Below are 15,557 nucleotides of genomic sequence, written 5' to 3' on the forward strand. Positions count from 1 at the left end.
GGCCAGACCCTTGTGTTCAGGCACAGGGGCTGATGATTTCTATGAAAACAACCACTCATTCCTACAAAGCAGGGAATTAATTTTTTTCAAGTGTTCTAAAATTTCACCAAAAAACCTCAATTTGCTAGAATCATTCAAGAATCTATCTAGGAAAGTGAAAAGGTGGGGCTGGCTCTGCCCTACCAAGTGGTACCTAGAAGTGTGAGCCAGTAGCTTGATCTGTGGCTTTCAGGTGGGCCATGTGCCTAGTCAATTGTCTGAAGAATTTCATGTTTTCTTTCCCCAGAATTAAGGAGTCATCCAGTAGGCCTAAATTCACCCCAAGCAATTTTGAGACCCACCCCACAAACACTTTGGTATGTGTGGGTCAAGGCAGGCCTGACTAGGGGTTGGGCTTAAACAGAGCTGAGGACTCTGCAGTCAGAGGGTTTCTGAGGCTTAAAGGAACAGACAAAATTCTACAATTCTAGGAGGTATATCCAAAGGAACGGCAAAGATGTGGAACCAAAGCAGGTCAAGAAATCTCATAGGTGTCTGGAGCCGGGGGGAGATAAAACAAATGCAAGAGAGCCGAGAAGTGAGGTAGGAGGGACTCCTTGCTGAGTGACCAGCCAGATGTCCATTTGTCATTTGCAACATACTTTTGAAGCTTGGTCCATCTCTAATGCCAAGATGCATCCAGGGTCATGAACAGAGCAGACAAATGAGGCAATAAAAGTGAAAAATGGAGATTCTGGGTGAATCTTCAATAACACTGGCCCCTGTGAAGGAAGCCATCTGAGCAATGGCCTGGTGGCCCATCACCATTGTTGGACAACCCAGACACCGAGCCAGCAAGCTGGGGTCTCTGACAGCAATTAACTCTGAGGTCTTGGGGAGTTTTTGCCCATTTGGGGCCTCAATTTCATCTTCTGAGAAATGAGGGGGTAAACTGTCTCTCCTCCACCTACTTTGTAGGGTTATTGTGAAGACCAGATAAATCTTAAGAATGTCTGGAGTAAGGGTCTTCCCTCCTGGCTCAGTGAAAAATTCACCTGCCAATGCAGGAGATACAGATTTGATCCCTAGTCTGGGAAGATTCCACATGCTGAGGAGCAACTAAGCCTGTGTACCACAGCTATTGAGCCTGTGCTCAGGAGTTCGGGAACCGCAACCACTGAGCCCATACGCTGCAACTACCGAAGCCCCCACACCCTACAGCCCTTGCTTCACAAGAGACGCCACAACGGTGAGAAACCTGTGCAGCTAAAGCGTAACCCCCACTCACCTCAAGTAGAGAATAGCCCACACAACAACGAAGACCCAGCACAACCAAAAATAAATCAATGAAATTATTTAAAAAGAAGAGAAGACAAAAAATTATTTAAAAAGAAGAAAACAATAATTTTAAAATTATTTAAAAAGAATTCTTTCTTATTTTCTGAAATAAGAAATCTGAAAATGCTGCAGAAAACTAACAGTGTTATCAGGATCCCCTTTTTTTAAATTGAAAAAAAAATAATGCTTTTTATTTGCCATTCTCCTCTGCAGAGTTCAAAGTCCTCAGAAAGCATAATTTTCTTGATAGAAGCTGACACTTTTCACAGACTTCCACTGGGAAATCAACTGAAGAGGCTAGAAAATCTTTACACAAACCATTTTTAATTTTGGAAATAAGCTAACTGATAGATTGCCTAGAGCCATCACTGTGACTTTTAAAGAGAAGATGTTCCTGAGTTGTCCGCTGCAAAGGGAGTCCCGTCAGTTGAGCCACACTGTCAGTTCAAAAGTGCACAGATATCTGGGATGGCTGTGGTGTGGTGTAGCCCAGCTTCCTGTGGTTGCTATTTGGGTTTCATCTTGGATTTAGTCCGGAGTTTGGATTTAGAACCCTCCTTGCGCTGTAGCTCTGAAAAGACCAAAAAAATTATTGTAGTAATAATACCTTATATTTATTAAGGACTTTCGATTTTACAAAGCATTTTTAAAATTCTGTCTGCATGAGTAAGCCCCAAGCTACAAACCATGTGCCCAAAATTTGACTCCACATTGGTTACTGGGATTGAGAATGTATGTTCTCAAAGTTTATAGGTAATAAGGATAGAAGAGAAAGAAGAATATTCCTTCCTTCCTTCCTTCCAGTACATACCCCAGACTTAAATTTTCCAACAGAGCTGGGTATCCAGAACCCTCCCACATCCGTGGCTGTACCCCTGTTGTGTCTCTTGGTCCCTGTCCCCTCCAGTCTCTCATGCACAGATCCGACACAAGCCTGCTGTCTCTGACTGCACCATAAAATGAAGCTTCTCAATTGTTTGGAATCCTTCTGACTGGCTGCAGCCATCTGCCTCCCGCATTCAACGGTCCCCTTGTTCACACCCTGTCTTGTCCCCATTCCTTATCACAGGCCTCACTTTGATCAGAGGCTAAGCCACATTCATCTTTGTAAACACCAAGCTCCATTCCTTTCTTCATCAATAACTCAGAACACAGTGATTTTCTGTTAAAAATAATGACATAAAAATGAATGTCTTCCTACTCCATCCAAATCTTCTCCTTACTCAGCATTCACAAGGCTCATTCCTTCACTGTATGATTTTCCGTTTCTTCACTGAACAACGATTAGGAGAGAAGAGAGCTCCCTGCACTAACTCATAAAATATGACCCAGTATGTTCCATATGCATGTCAGATTGCTCCAAGGTATCTGCATGTTTTGTTTTGTTTTGTTTTTAAGGAGCTACCTGCTAACTCTAATGAATGTCTAACTTGTGGATTTTTCAGAGAAATGTTTAGGTCACTTGCATGGTGGGGAATGCCTTGCTTAGCAGCCTGTTCCCCTAAGCTTTGCAAGGCTTCTCATCCTCTACTTTTGAGTCCCTAGCAGTGACTCTGATGAGGGGTATGGAAAGGAGGGAGAAGAGGGGTTGTATCCTTGGTGTGTAGGTTATTGTTTGCAGGCTGGGACGTAACTGAATAGTTATCCTCCACCTAAAGTTATTAAAATGTTTTATTTTTGTATTTAAACTAATCCTCAAGACTTTTATGGAAATGGACGAAACTAAAGTCACTCATCCCATGTTGAGGTGACCTCTCCAGTTTAACACGAAGACCTTTTCTGTGATTTGCATATAGTAATTTACACCATGGATGGAGGAACCTGATGGGCTACAGTCCACAGGGTCGCAAAGAGTTGGACACAACTTAGCAACAACAATCTAGGGAAAGTCTAGTTTCTAGATTATCGGGATAAAATCACACCACAATAGACGATAATTTTTTTTTTAAATTCATGCAAACTACCTCACATACATTCAGACCTAAGGCTAAAGCATCTTCACACCAGGAATGATTAACATTTTACCAGTTCACAGTTAATAGGAAGAGAGAAAATGGACTCAGATTCCTCCTGCTCCAGTACTGACAGGATACACCACAGCTGAGCCAGGGACTGTGAGTGACTGGCCAGCTTTCTGCTTTTGCTGAAGGCAGAGGCAGAGAAAGGGGTGATAGAGAAAAATAGATAATAGATATCTGCCCAGTACTACCCCTGGCACCAGGACCTGTCCTGGGAACAGACTGCAGGTTGAAGATGAAAGCAAAAATCAAATAGCCTCCAATATTGGGGATATTCAAAACTCTTTGAGGGAAGATTACAGATTAATTAGAGATAAGAAAATGAAGAGTGAAATTCCTTTTCTTGTTGAATAAAGATAATTTTCATCATAGACAACCCACTAAGTACTAAAAACTAAAGACAAAATTCCCCATAAACCTTTAGCAACCAGAGACAATGTATATCAATGTTTAGGCATATTTGTTCTGGTCTTTTTTTCTAGCTTTAAAAAATTGTGATTATTTCCTTTGACTAGATTCTCAAGAGTGAAATTCTTAAGTCAAAATACATGTATATTTTTGAGGCCTACCCATACACACTCTCAAACTGCTTTCTCAAAGAGTTATACCTGTCTGTCCACAAGTATTATTTGTAAAGCTAACTACTTTGCGCCCTTTGTCCAGCACTGTATTCTTTGTTTTTAAAAAGCTTTGCCAGTTTTAAAAGTTGAAATTGTATCTCATATTAGTTTATTAGTCACCATTGTTAGTCATTTGGGGGTGTGTGTGTGTGTGTGTGTGTATCTGGATTCCTAGGAGAAGTATGAGCTAGTAGATCACCACAAAAAATATTAATGCTCTTCTAAAATATTTATGACCCAATCAAGTTTTCACTCATAAGTACTATCCAAATGAAGCAAAAATGAGAAAGCAATGCTCACCTTTCTTTGGAGATTTTGAGGCTCTGTCTGGTGGTCTGATTTCTTCTTCTTCTTCTTCTTTTTCTTCTTCTCTTTCTCCTTCATTTTCTTCTTCTTCCACTTCAGGCTCCTTCATTTTATACTTCATCAATACTTCCTCTAACTCCTTCTCCAGTTCTTTATTTCTTATAAGGGTGTAATGAAGTCTTTCATTCACATCATCAAACCTCTCCTCAGCTTGTCTGGCTCTGCTTTCCACCTCTCTGATGTTGACAAAGTCCAGAGAAACACAGTAAAATGGAAAGGTCTGAAAAAGTATCTTTCAGATCTAGAAATTCATTGTCCAAAAAAGGTAGTGGGATGAGAAGAATATACAGATATAGCACAAACAAGGAAAGCAGCAGCATCAATGTTCAGCCAAGAACTGAGGGTCTAGGAGCTACTCTGGAAGGTAATGCCAGAGTTGCAGTCATGGTGCGATTTAAGAATATATTTATAATTTCTTAATAAAAACTGACTTTTGGATATTTGGGATTCTCCACCAATAGCCAAGGAACCCTTTTCCGTGGTTAAGCTTGGCTTCTCTATATTGATATAATCCAACAAGCAAATAAAATAGTGACCCTTATTTTCCAGCACCTTTAAAACCAGATCTTACAGTCACAAAAACCAGTTTGAAGTGTGCTTAATAACTAGAACATATATGTCTATATCTCTTCTTCTCATAGTTTCTTAGCTATCTTAACTCCATTATCCTTCCTACCATTTGGGTTATGTAACCTTCTTTCTTGCACATGATAGCTTCTTCTAGTTCCATTTATTTCTCTAGCTCATCTTTTAAAACATACTGAGCTGGATCACTCCTCACACTCTGCTCCCATCCTATACACACACACACACACACACACACACACACACTGGACTTCCTCCATCTCCAATGTAGCTGAGGGACAGCTGTTGCTACCGGAGCAGTTTAATTCATTGCCTCCAGACGATTTGATGGTACCCATCCTGCTTGTAAGGAAAAAGGAAACAGGAGAACCAAAAATAAGCCCAGAAGTATGCAATTCTCAGCTAGACCTCCTGGACAACAATCTCTGTCTTCTTACCATTGTGCTGTCTCATACTTACATTAACTTCTCCTGTGTGCGGTCAAGTATAGCCATTGCTTCAAGATACTTTGGGGCCAATGTACCTTGATTAGCTGATTCTCTCTGACAAGAAAAGTATGTACTATGAATGAACTGAAAGTCCCAACAGTAAATAGCCTCCTTCTTCAGGATGTTCTAGACCAAGCTATCTTTTTCTGCTATTCATATTTATATAGTAGATAATTAGACACACTCTTAATATGAAAGAAGAACAGGGACTGACTGTGGCCAGATACCATACCAGATTGCCAATTATTCATACTCAGATGGATATAAACTTTATTAGAGTTGTAAAGAACAAGCAGGGAAAACAATATCAACAAAAAGAAGCAGAGAAAGAAGAGAAAGTTTAAAAAATAAAGAGAAGGGCAAACATATTTCTCTAACCAAGTTAAATATCAAGGAAATCAATTATAGTTCTCTCATTAATAATTTACTTCACTAAGCACATAGCATTGCATAATCCAATCAGATCTTTCAATTTCTTAGGAAACTTCATAGATATCAAAGTAGTGAAAATATATTTTTTTAAAAAAACCTCTTACTTATTTTGACTCTAAATATACTCCAGAAAATAAGAGGAAGACAAAAGAGAAAAATTTAGAAGACAAAAACTATATGTTAAAATGAATATTATGAGGCATTTTTCCAGACCTGTGTACTTTTAAAAATCTCTTTTATCCACATTTCCCCAACAGAGACAAGTAAAAGGTAAACCCCACCTTCTAGATGGAAAGGGGAACCTACAAGGATAGGCAGCCGGCCATAATCACAGAATGATCTAGTGGTTAAAGCAAAACCTTCATCTTGGCTTCTCCATCCTCAGTCACACATGGTACTGCACCATGCTCGCTTTTTCTAAAAGCAAACCAGCAAAAACAAACTATCAAACAAGTTCACTTTTCCTCTAGTTCTTTTATTCTTTTGCTATTGTCTCAGTCACATATTTTTCCTCTTTCTGTCTTGCCTCCCCTTTGGATAATAAATCTGTCCTTGTTCAGGCTGGACCACCAATGTGTCATGTGGTCTCGCTTAGACAGCACATCAGTTCAGTTAGTTCAGTTCAGTCACTCAGTCGTGTCCGACTCTTTGCCACCCCATGAATCGCAGCACGCCAGGCCTCCCTGTCCATCACCATCTCCCGGAGTTCACTCAGACTCACGTCCATCGAGTCAGTGATGCCATCCAGCCATCTCATCCTCTGTCGTCCCCTTTTTCTCCTGCCCCCAATCCCTCCCAGCATCAGAGTCTTTTCCAATGAGTCAACTCTTCACATGAGGTGGCCATAGTTCTGGGGTTTCAGCTTTAGCATCATTCCTTCCAAAGAAATCCCAGGGCTGATCTCCTTCAGAATGGACTGGTTGGATCTCCTTGCAGTCCAAGGGACTCTCAAGAGTCTTCTCCAACACCACAGTTCAAAAGCATCAATTCTTCAGTACTCAGCCTTCTTCACAATCCAACTCTCACATCCATACATGACCACTGGAAAAACCATAGCCTTGACTAGACGGACCTTTGTTGGCAAAGTAATGTCTCTGCTTTTCAATATGCTGTCTAGGTTGGTCATAACTTTCCTTCCAAGGAGTAAGCATCTTTTAATTTCATAGCTGCAGTCATACAGCACATACTACTAATTTATTTGTTCTTTGAATCCAAAAGGAGGTTTTTCACAGCAGAGCCTTCTGGAACTGGAATCCCACATGATTTGTACAGCTACATGAAGCAGTTTTAACTACAGGTGGAAACCAAAGTAGATCAGGACTGTACTCTGTGAAAGTACCTTTCAGATAAAAGGCAGATATTTAGTTACAATGTGTACCTTTCAGCCTTCTGACTCTCCTCCTTCATTCAAAAGACAGATATTTAGTTATAGTGTGCCAGCAAAGCATTCCTCTGTTTTGAAACCACCAAGTATAGATTAATGTTTTGTGGTCCTTTTCAAATCCTTCAGTAGGAAATTCCCATGGTCCAAAATGCTGGACGGTTGGGTTTCTAGAATTATGGCCTCCTCTATATATGCCAAGGAGCAAACTTCCCTGCATCAGCCATATATATGGATACAGACTGTTGTTGTTTAGTTGCTAGGTCAAGTCCAACTCTTCTGCAACCCCATGGATTATGGCCCACCAGGCTCCTCTGTCCATGGGATTTCTCAGGCAAGAATACTGGAGTAGGTTCCCATTTCCTTCTCCCAGGGTCTTCCCGACCCAGAGATGGAACTCTCGTCTCATGCTTGGCAAGTGAACTGGATTCTTTACCAATGAGCCACCTGGGAAGCCCACTGGATATAGATGCCTCAAGGGAAATCACAGAGACTCTGCCTTGAGCCCTTTTTTCATATTTTGAAGCTTCCTCTGGCTAAAGCTCTTTCACCCACTGTATAATAGAGACAAACATGGGCCACGTGGCTCTTGGAAGCAACTGCATTGGACCATCCTTGTTTGTGCCAACCTGCTATAGCTTTCAGCTAGTCTCTCTATCAGACTCCAATTATGCCTTTGGCCTTTTTGGCTTGGTTTTCCTGAGGTCTGACTCTACTAAAGGGCTTAGTTTTTTTTTTAATTTGTTTTTGGCCGTGCTGGGTCTCCGCTGCTGTGCAGGCTTTCTCTTGTTGCAGCGAGCAGAGGCTACTCTCTAGTTACGGTGCACGGGCTTCTCATTGCAGTGGCTTCAGTAGCAGTGGCTCCTGGGCTCTAGAGCACAGGCTCGATAGTTGTGGCGCACAGGTTTAGTTGCTTCGCAGCATGTGGGACCTTCCCTGACCAGGGATCAAACTTGTGTCTTCTGCATTGGCAGGAGGATTCTTTAACACTGAGTCACCAGGGAAACCCGTGAATGGGCTTTAGACTGGACTAACATCTTTAGCTTGAGACTATTTCAGGGAGGATCTGGCTTCAGACCCAGTTCCTTGGAATCCAATGCTCAGGACTGAATGCCTAGCCAGCCACAGTGACCCTGTCAGCTTTGGACATATTTTCCGGACCCACCAATTCCAAGGACCCTTCCCTGCTGCCGTTAAAAGATGGATAATTTGGTCAGTGCTCTTAATACCTACGCTGGGGATACATGGTATTGTGGAAGGAAAACACAGGTTTCTAAGCGCTTCCTTTAGCTCAGTGTAAGAAATATGGCTGATCCTCCAAGTCTGGCCCCTACTCTTTCTTTCAAAGGAGTTTAGAGGTGATCAGCAAAAATCTCCCATCTCCCTCAAATTTACAACTCTTTACAAACAGGCAGAACCTGTGGTTTGAAGGCAGGCCTAAAAGAGATTGTTCCTAACATCTTGCTAACATTAGGGTAGCTGAGCCTTAGGCAATCCAGTTTGTGCAGCCAAGGGGCAGTGCCTGGGGTCAGCTGAACACTGCGGGTAGCCTCCGGGAAAGTTTGCTGAATTTAGTCTTCCCACACCTCCACCCGTCAGCGAATTGTTACAGAGTTCAGGCTGCTTCTCCTCCAGGGACAACTTTGAAATGATTCTCATTCAGAGAGGGCCACAAGGGGTGCCCTGCAGTAAGTTCTCAGACGTGATTAAATCAGGTGGCACCCCAGGACATGCAGAGGCAGGGTCAGGGCTGCTTACTGGGGTCACTTGATTCACCAGTGAAATCAGGAAGTGCCAGACCGGATAGTGCCTGAAACAGGCACAGCAGGCTGAGTTTTATGCACGGTTCCTGCTTTGAGTACAGTCTTCAGGATTTCCCACAAAGTCCTAATTTCCAGCTAACTGAAGAGAGTTTTGAGTAACTGATAGTCCATCCCTCTCCCTCTCCTAGTTATGGCGGACATGACAAGTTATACCTGCAAACCACAAGGTTTTTGCTTCTCTGTCCCTTCCTTCCTTTTCTCTTTCCTTCCCCAGTGTCATTCAAACTGCCTCCTGGGAGCCGTATTTGCAGACCATAGAGAGAGCGAGCCACCGCCCAACAGAACTAGTGCCTTGGATCTGTAGCCCTGCTAAATGGTTGCTACCTTCTTAGGGCCAGAGGCTAAGTGTCTGTCAAAAAGAAAAAAAGAAAGACGGGGCGGGGTGGCGGGGAGGGGGAGGATACAGGAAAAACAAGCAAATAAAGCAAAAGAAATTTTTACAGTGAAAGTTTTAAAATCTTAAACTGCCCTCAGGGAGCCCAGATGTCTTTATGAATGGAAAGAGCACAGAGCCAAGGCCCCTCCTGCCCCACCGAGTCCACAGCACAGTCCACATCAAGACAGCACCCTTCCCCCAGGCTCCACCTCCCGCCCCGAATCTCTGACCTCCTCCAGGTCAAGGATCTTCATTCTCTGGGTACCGACATCCCCAAAGATCAACTTTGCCTTCACTTGCCTAGCACACAGGGCCTCTCTGTTTGAGTACCTGGTGACCCCTTTCTACCTGTGCAGTGGCCCAGTCACCACCCCCTAGGATGAATGTGACTCTTCCTTACTTCAAGGAACTTGCAAGTACCTCTGGATGGCATTTTAGTCCATTTTAGGCCTCAGGGTCAACGAGAACCTGGCCAGTTGGGTTTTCAGGGATCTATAGTAGAACATTAGCAACTTTTCAAAGCCAAGAGATAGACTTTCTGGACCACATCGTCCTCAGGTGGGCTCGCAACACGGCACCACGCTGTATCAGATGGAACTGTGGCATCCTCGCGCAGGAGCCTCATGCTATCGAAGACAAGCACTGCACCCTCCATTTTGCCCCAGGCTACAGGCTTCTATTTTCCTGACTGCTTCTTGCCACACTGTAGGCCAGACCCTGATGCCTTGCCAGGCTTCCCAGGTGGCACTAATGGTAAAGAACCCGACTGCCAATGCAGGAGACACAAGAGATGAGGGTTCGATCCCTGGGTCAGGAAGATCCCCTGGAGGAGGACACAGCAACCCACTCCAGTATTCTTGCCTGGAGAATCCCATGGACAGAGGAGCCTGGCAGGCTACAGTCCATGGGGTCGCAAAGAGTCGGAAATGACTGAAGCGACTTAGCACGCACACTGATGCCTTGCCAGGATAGCATAGCAGGGCTTTTACTTCAGGGGAGAGAATCTGGGGTAGGAAGGTTTGGGGTGGGACTGGTGGGGGGTTCTCATTATAGTGCTACCCTTTGTTTGCTTTTTTAGAAAATATGTCTCATGACATTGTGTTTGCATCGCTTACCCTTACATCTTTGCCTCACAGTCTTCTCATCTGATATGTGTGCGTGCTCAGTTCAGTTGCGCCAGACTCTGTGACCCCATGGACTGTCGCCCACCAGGCTCTTCTGTTCATGGGATTTTCCAGGCAAGAATACTGGAGCGGGTTGCCATTTCCTCCTCCAGGGGATCTTCCTGACTTAGGGATCGAACCTGTGTCTCATGCATTGGCAAGCGGATTCTTTACCACTGAGCCACCTAGGAAGCCTATCAACTGACATATTAATATATAATTTTAGAAACTTGTTAAAAAGGCATTACTTTGGGAGAATGTGATTGCAACCCAAACCCCATGCACCACTCTTTCTCCAATTTTGCCTGCTCCTGCCTAACTCTCCACATCATTTCACCCAGTTCTTCCTCCCAGAGTTGGAGCCTATTTCCTACAATCTCCCTTCACATACATCCCTGCAATATCCCTCTACTTTGGACCATGCAGCCACTTTAGTGATCTAGCTGCTATCCACCAGTACACTCATCACAGCTCACCACGCCTGTTCCTACTCAGACGGGTCAGACTCCTAGCAATGAAATGGTTCTTAACTTTGAGGTTGAGAAATTTGATGATGTCTATGGATTTCCAGCACATCTCCTTGCTCCCCGAGAAAATGCACAGTATGACTATACAGACAGAATGTTGCATACCATTTTCAGGGGGTTCGTGGGATGAAGCCCACCCAGAGATTCCTCAAGTCATGGCATCCTGTACAGAGAGATACAAATCTAGAGCTAACTTAAGTGTAAATGATCCTAGAACTTTTTGTGAAGGAGTTTTAACTTTGTTTTCCTGCTGAGTTTCCAGTTTCCCAGTAATTCTTGTGCTTGGTGGTATGTTCTTATCACAGTTATCAAGAGTCTGCTGAACAAATACATTCTTTAAATTGATCAAATATTGACCATAATATTGTTAAGTTAAGGAAAGGGATGAAATGCTGATTTTAAAATGAGTTTTAAGGATGAGAAAGAAAAGTTTTTGTGAACAAACAAGAGTTTTTCCAAGGATGATGCTGGGAGAAAAATAAATCTGGAAAATATGTTACTTAGGTGTTCTCTTAGAAATGCTAAAAGTTATGTTAGATCCATATAATTTTTACATAATGTTAAATTTTCTAGTTTTGAATTTCCTAGCTGAGTTGCAGATACATACCCAAGAAGACAATGCATCTGTTCCATACAGAGGTTGAGAATGAATATTTTCATCTTCTCCAATGACTCGAATGATTTTTTCCTGTTCTGTAGATGTCGAAGGTTTCTAGAGCATAGAAATACCACAGACCTGTTAGTAAGCTGGGGTGTGACCCAGTGGCAGGGCAAGTTGCCTGGTACCATGTCTGAAGCTTTGGTTTTCCATTTGTTTTCATCATTCAGGAAGCATTTAGAAGACTTTCAGGAAGCATTTAGAAGACTTACAGGAAACACTGTGGGAAAAATTAGCGGGGATAGGGAAGTGGGGACAAAGGGAAGCAACTGTGAAACAAACAAAGAGGATTTCTTTCAGACCTCAGGAACTCACAGAATTGTGGGAGAGATAACCAATAAAATAATTATGGTCTACATGATTACTGTGATCATAAAGGTAAGTTCTACGAGCTATGTGTACCCAGAAAAGGGCCCTGCATTTTGTCTAGACACCCTAGGTTTTTGTTATTTTTGTTTTACAGTGAAACGATATTTGAAAGCTGAATAGGAGTTTGTAAAATAGGAAGGAAAGGGCCTGAACTCAGGCGTCAAAAGAAGAGAAGGAGGAGATTTAATAGGTATGACAGATTTAGTGGCCAAAAAATAATGTATTCCATATATTTTGCCTTTTATATGCCAAGTACTATACCAGAAGAAAAGCAGAAAATGCTGATCAAAAGAGGCATGGGTGTTATACAATATTTTTATTCTTTTGTACAGTACGTAAAGTGAGTAAAGGATGTATGTCATGGTCTGGGGTCATGCCAATATTTAAACTATTCACAGCAAAGAAACACCCTAGGGAAGTAAATTAAGACAAAATGGAGAGTGATCATGAGTTCTGAAAGCCAAAGAAAGTAGTAGTATACCTAGGAATTACAAGGGTTCTTATGGCAGACTAAACTAGGTTTGAATGTTGGTTCTGCCACTTAATAGCATATGGTTTTCGTAAGTCAGTTCCTTCTTGAGCTTCAGTTTTCTTATCTGTAAAATGGGAACAATAATATTGACCTTGAGGTTGTATTGTGTAAGTAAGAGAAAACATGTGCAAAGCATATAGGCCGTGGTAGGCACTCAATTATTGGTAGTTATCATTGTATTTTCATTATTATTATTATTACAAATGCCCCAATAAGGGGTTACTTTTATTATTAATGCCACGGCAGGGGTGGAGACAGGATAAGGAGAAGAGAAGTGTGGATGGCCTGAGGGAAGTGAGAAAAGGCAGCTCAGAGTGGGAGCTGAAGAGTAGAGACAGAGAGTTTAAACAACTATTTGAAAAATATGCCAATGAAAGGATAAAGAAACAGCATCAGAGTGAGAGGTAGATTGTGTAGTTATCAGTCGTATAGGTGAATGAGGCCAGTTAGGAAAGGGCTGAATTTAGAAAGGAAGAGGGCACCCTATCCTTGGAAAATAAAGACATAAGTGTGCGTGCAAGTATGGTTAAATCTAAACGAGGAAAGGAAGGAAGTTGAAGCATTCACTGCAGATGATCTATTTCTACTTTCAACAGTATATATACATATGTATATACACACACTGCATTTGTTATTGTTTAGTCGCTAAGTCGAGTCTGACTCCCATGGACTATATAGCCTGCCATTTCCTTCTCCAGGAGATCTTCCTGACTCAGGGATTGAACTCATGTCTCTGGCATTGGCAGGGGGATTCTTTACCACTAGCCATCTTGGAGACTCAAATATATATATATTTTTTCATTATATATTCATTCTTTAAATATATATATATTCATTATTTATTTTCTTTAAAAATATAAAGGAAAAGGAAATAGTACTAAATAATCTTACCTCTTCTTCACTCTCTTCTTTCTTTTCCTTCTCAAGTTTCTTGTCCTCCATGTTTTCTTCAATTTCTTTATGACTCTTTCTTGCTTCAGGCTCACTTAATTCTTTTAGACTATCCTATTAGATACAACAATATTATATTGTAGCTTAGTGGACATAAATATTTTTGTAGAAGATTAGCAATATTTCCATTCAAAAAATATTTAATGAGCATTAATTTTGTAACTGGGCATTATGCTAGTGATAAGGATACAAAGGTTAATAAGAACAGTCCCTGCCTTCAGCAGCTTACAATTTAGTGGACAAGAAAATACTATGGTTACATATAATCAAAGAGTAGGAGCACCTAAGCCAGATCTGGTATTGGGCAGGGGTGAAAGAGAGGGTTAATCAAGAAGGTTTCTTGGAGGACATAATGTCTGCGTTTCCTCTTGAAGGATGGGTGAGGAGGAAAAAGATGGCACAAGTGAGTTACAGACAGAGAATGTTATTTGCACATGACTGGCACTAAGAACAAAAGGAGGTCAATAGAACAAAAACTTAGAAGCAGATGGACAGGAGCACAGTCACAGAGGAAGGACTAGAATATTACGCCAGGGAGACTGGATTTTATCCTGACGTACCAGTAATCTGATTGACCTATTTCACATTTCAAAACCATCACTCTAGCCACATGTTGTTCTTGTTCAGTCACTCAGTCATGTGACCCCATGGACTGCAGCACACCAGGCTTCCCTGTCCTTGACTATTTCCTGGAGTTTGCTCAAACCCATGTCTATCGAGTTGATGATGCCATCCAACCATCCCACCCTCCGCCACCCCCTTCTCCTTTTGACTTCAGTATTTCCCAGCATCAGGGTCTTTTCCAATGAGTCGGCTCTTCACATCAGATGCCCAAAGCACTGAAGTTTCTTTCCAGTGAATATTCAGGATTGATTTCCTTTAGGAGTGACTGGTTTGATCTCCTTGCTGTCCAAAGGACTTTAAAGAGTCTTCTCCAGCACCACAAAAGCATCAATTCCTCGGCGCTCAGCTTTCTTTATGGTCCAACTCACATCCTTAATGACTACTGGAAAAACTATGGCTTTGACTATACAGATCTTTATTGGCAAAGTGATGTCTCTGCATCTGTTAATTTTGTGGCTGCAGTCACTGTTCCCAGTGATTTTGGAGCCCAAGAGAATAAAATCTGTCACTGCTTCTACTTTTTCCCCTTCTGTTTGCCATGAACTGAAGGAATCATGATCTTAGTTTTTTGAATGGTGAATTTTAAGCCAGCTTTTTCACTCTCATCTTTAACCTTCATCAAAAGGCTCTTTAGTTCCTTTTCACTTTCTGCCATTAGAGTGTTACCATCTGCATATCTGATGTTGTTATTTCTCCTGGCAATCTTGATTTCAGCTTGTCACTCATCCACCCTGGCATTCCGCATGATGTACTCTGCATGGGAGTTAAATAAGCAGGGTGACAATATACAGCCTTGTCATACTCCTTTCCCAACTTGGAAACAGTCAGTTGTTCCATGTTTGATTTTAACTGTTGCTTCTTGAACTGCATACAGCTTTCTCAAGAGACAGTTAGGTGGTCTGGTATGCCCATCTCTTATAGAATTTTCCACACATTTGTTGTGATCCACACAGGCAAACGCTTTAGCGTAGTCAATGAAGCAGAAGTTTTTTTCTGGAACTTCCTTGCTTTCTCCATGATCCAACAGATGTTGGCAATTTGATCTCTGGTTCCTCTCTCTGCCTCTTTGAAACCCAACATGTATATCTGGAAGTTCTCAGTTCATATACTGCTGAAACCTAGCTTAAAGGATTTTCAGCATAACCTTGCTAGCATGTGAAATGAATGCAATTGTGTGATAGTTTGAACATTCTTTGGCATTATTCTTTGGGATTAGAATGAAAACTGACTTTTTCCAGTCCTGTGCCCACTGTTCAGTTTTCCAAATTTGCTGACATACTGAGTGCAGAACTTTCACAGCATTATCTTTTAGGAGTTTAAACAACTC

At 41.9% G+C, this 15,557-nt stretch overlaps 1 protein-coding gene across 1 annotated transcript in view; it reads right to left on the reverse strand.

Annotated features, from left to right (window-relative positions):
- Nucleotides 1-1,451: 1,451 nt before the first annotated feature.
- The window catches only part of AXDND1 (axonemal dynein light chain domain containing 1), a 74,062-nt gene continuing 59,956 nt past the window's right edge, over nt 1,452-15,557 (reverse strand). Inside the window, exons 22-26 of the mRNA XM_040263889.1 lie at nt 13,547-13,660; nt 11,704-11,808; nt 5,366-5,448; nt 4,256-4,497; nt 1,452-1,888 (exon numbers count right to left, since the gene is read on the reverse strand). Coding sequence (XP_040119823.1) covers nt 1,824-1,888; nt 4,256-4,497; nt 5,366-5,448; nt 11,704-11,808; nt 13,547-13,660 — 609 coding nt within the window. The 3' untranslated portion in view covers nt 1,452-1,823. The remainder of the gene's footprint in view (nt 1,889-4,255; nt 4,498-5,365; nt 5,449-11,703; nt 11,809-13,546; nt 13,661-15,557) is intronic.

This window comes from Oryx dammah, unplaced genomic scaffold, assembly GCF_014754425.2.
Source record: "Oryx dammah isolate SB20612 unplaced genomic scaffold, SCBI_Odam_1.1 HiC_scaffold_21, whole genome shotgun sequence".
NCBI classification, from domain to species: Eukaryota; Metazoa; Chordata; class Mammalia; order Artiodactyla; family Bovidae; genus Oryx; species Oryx dammah.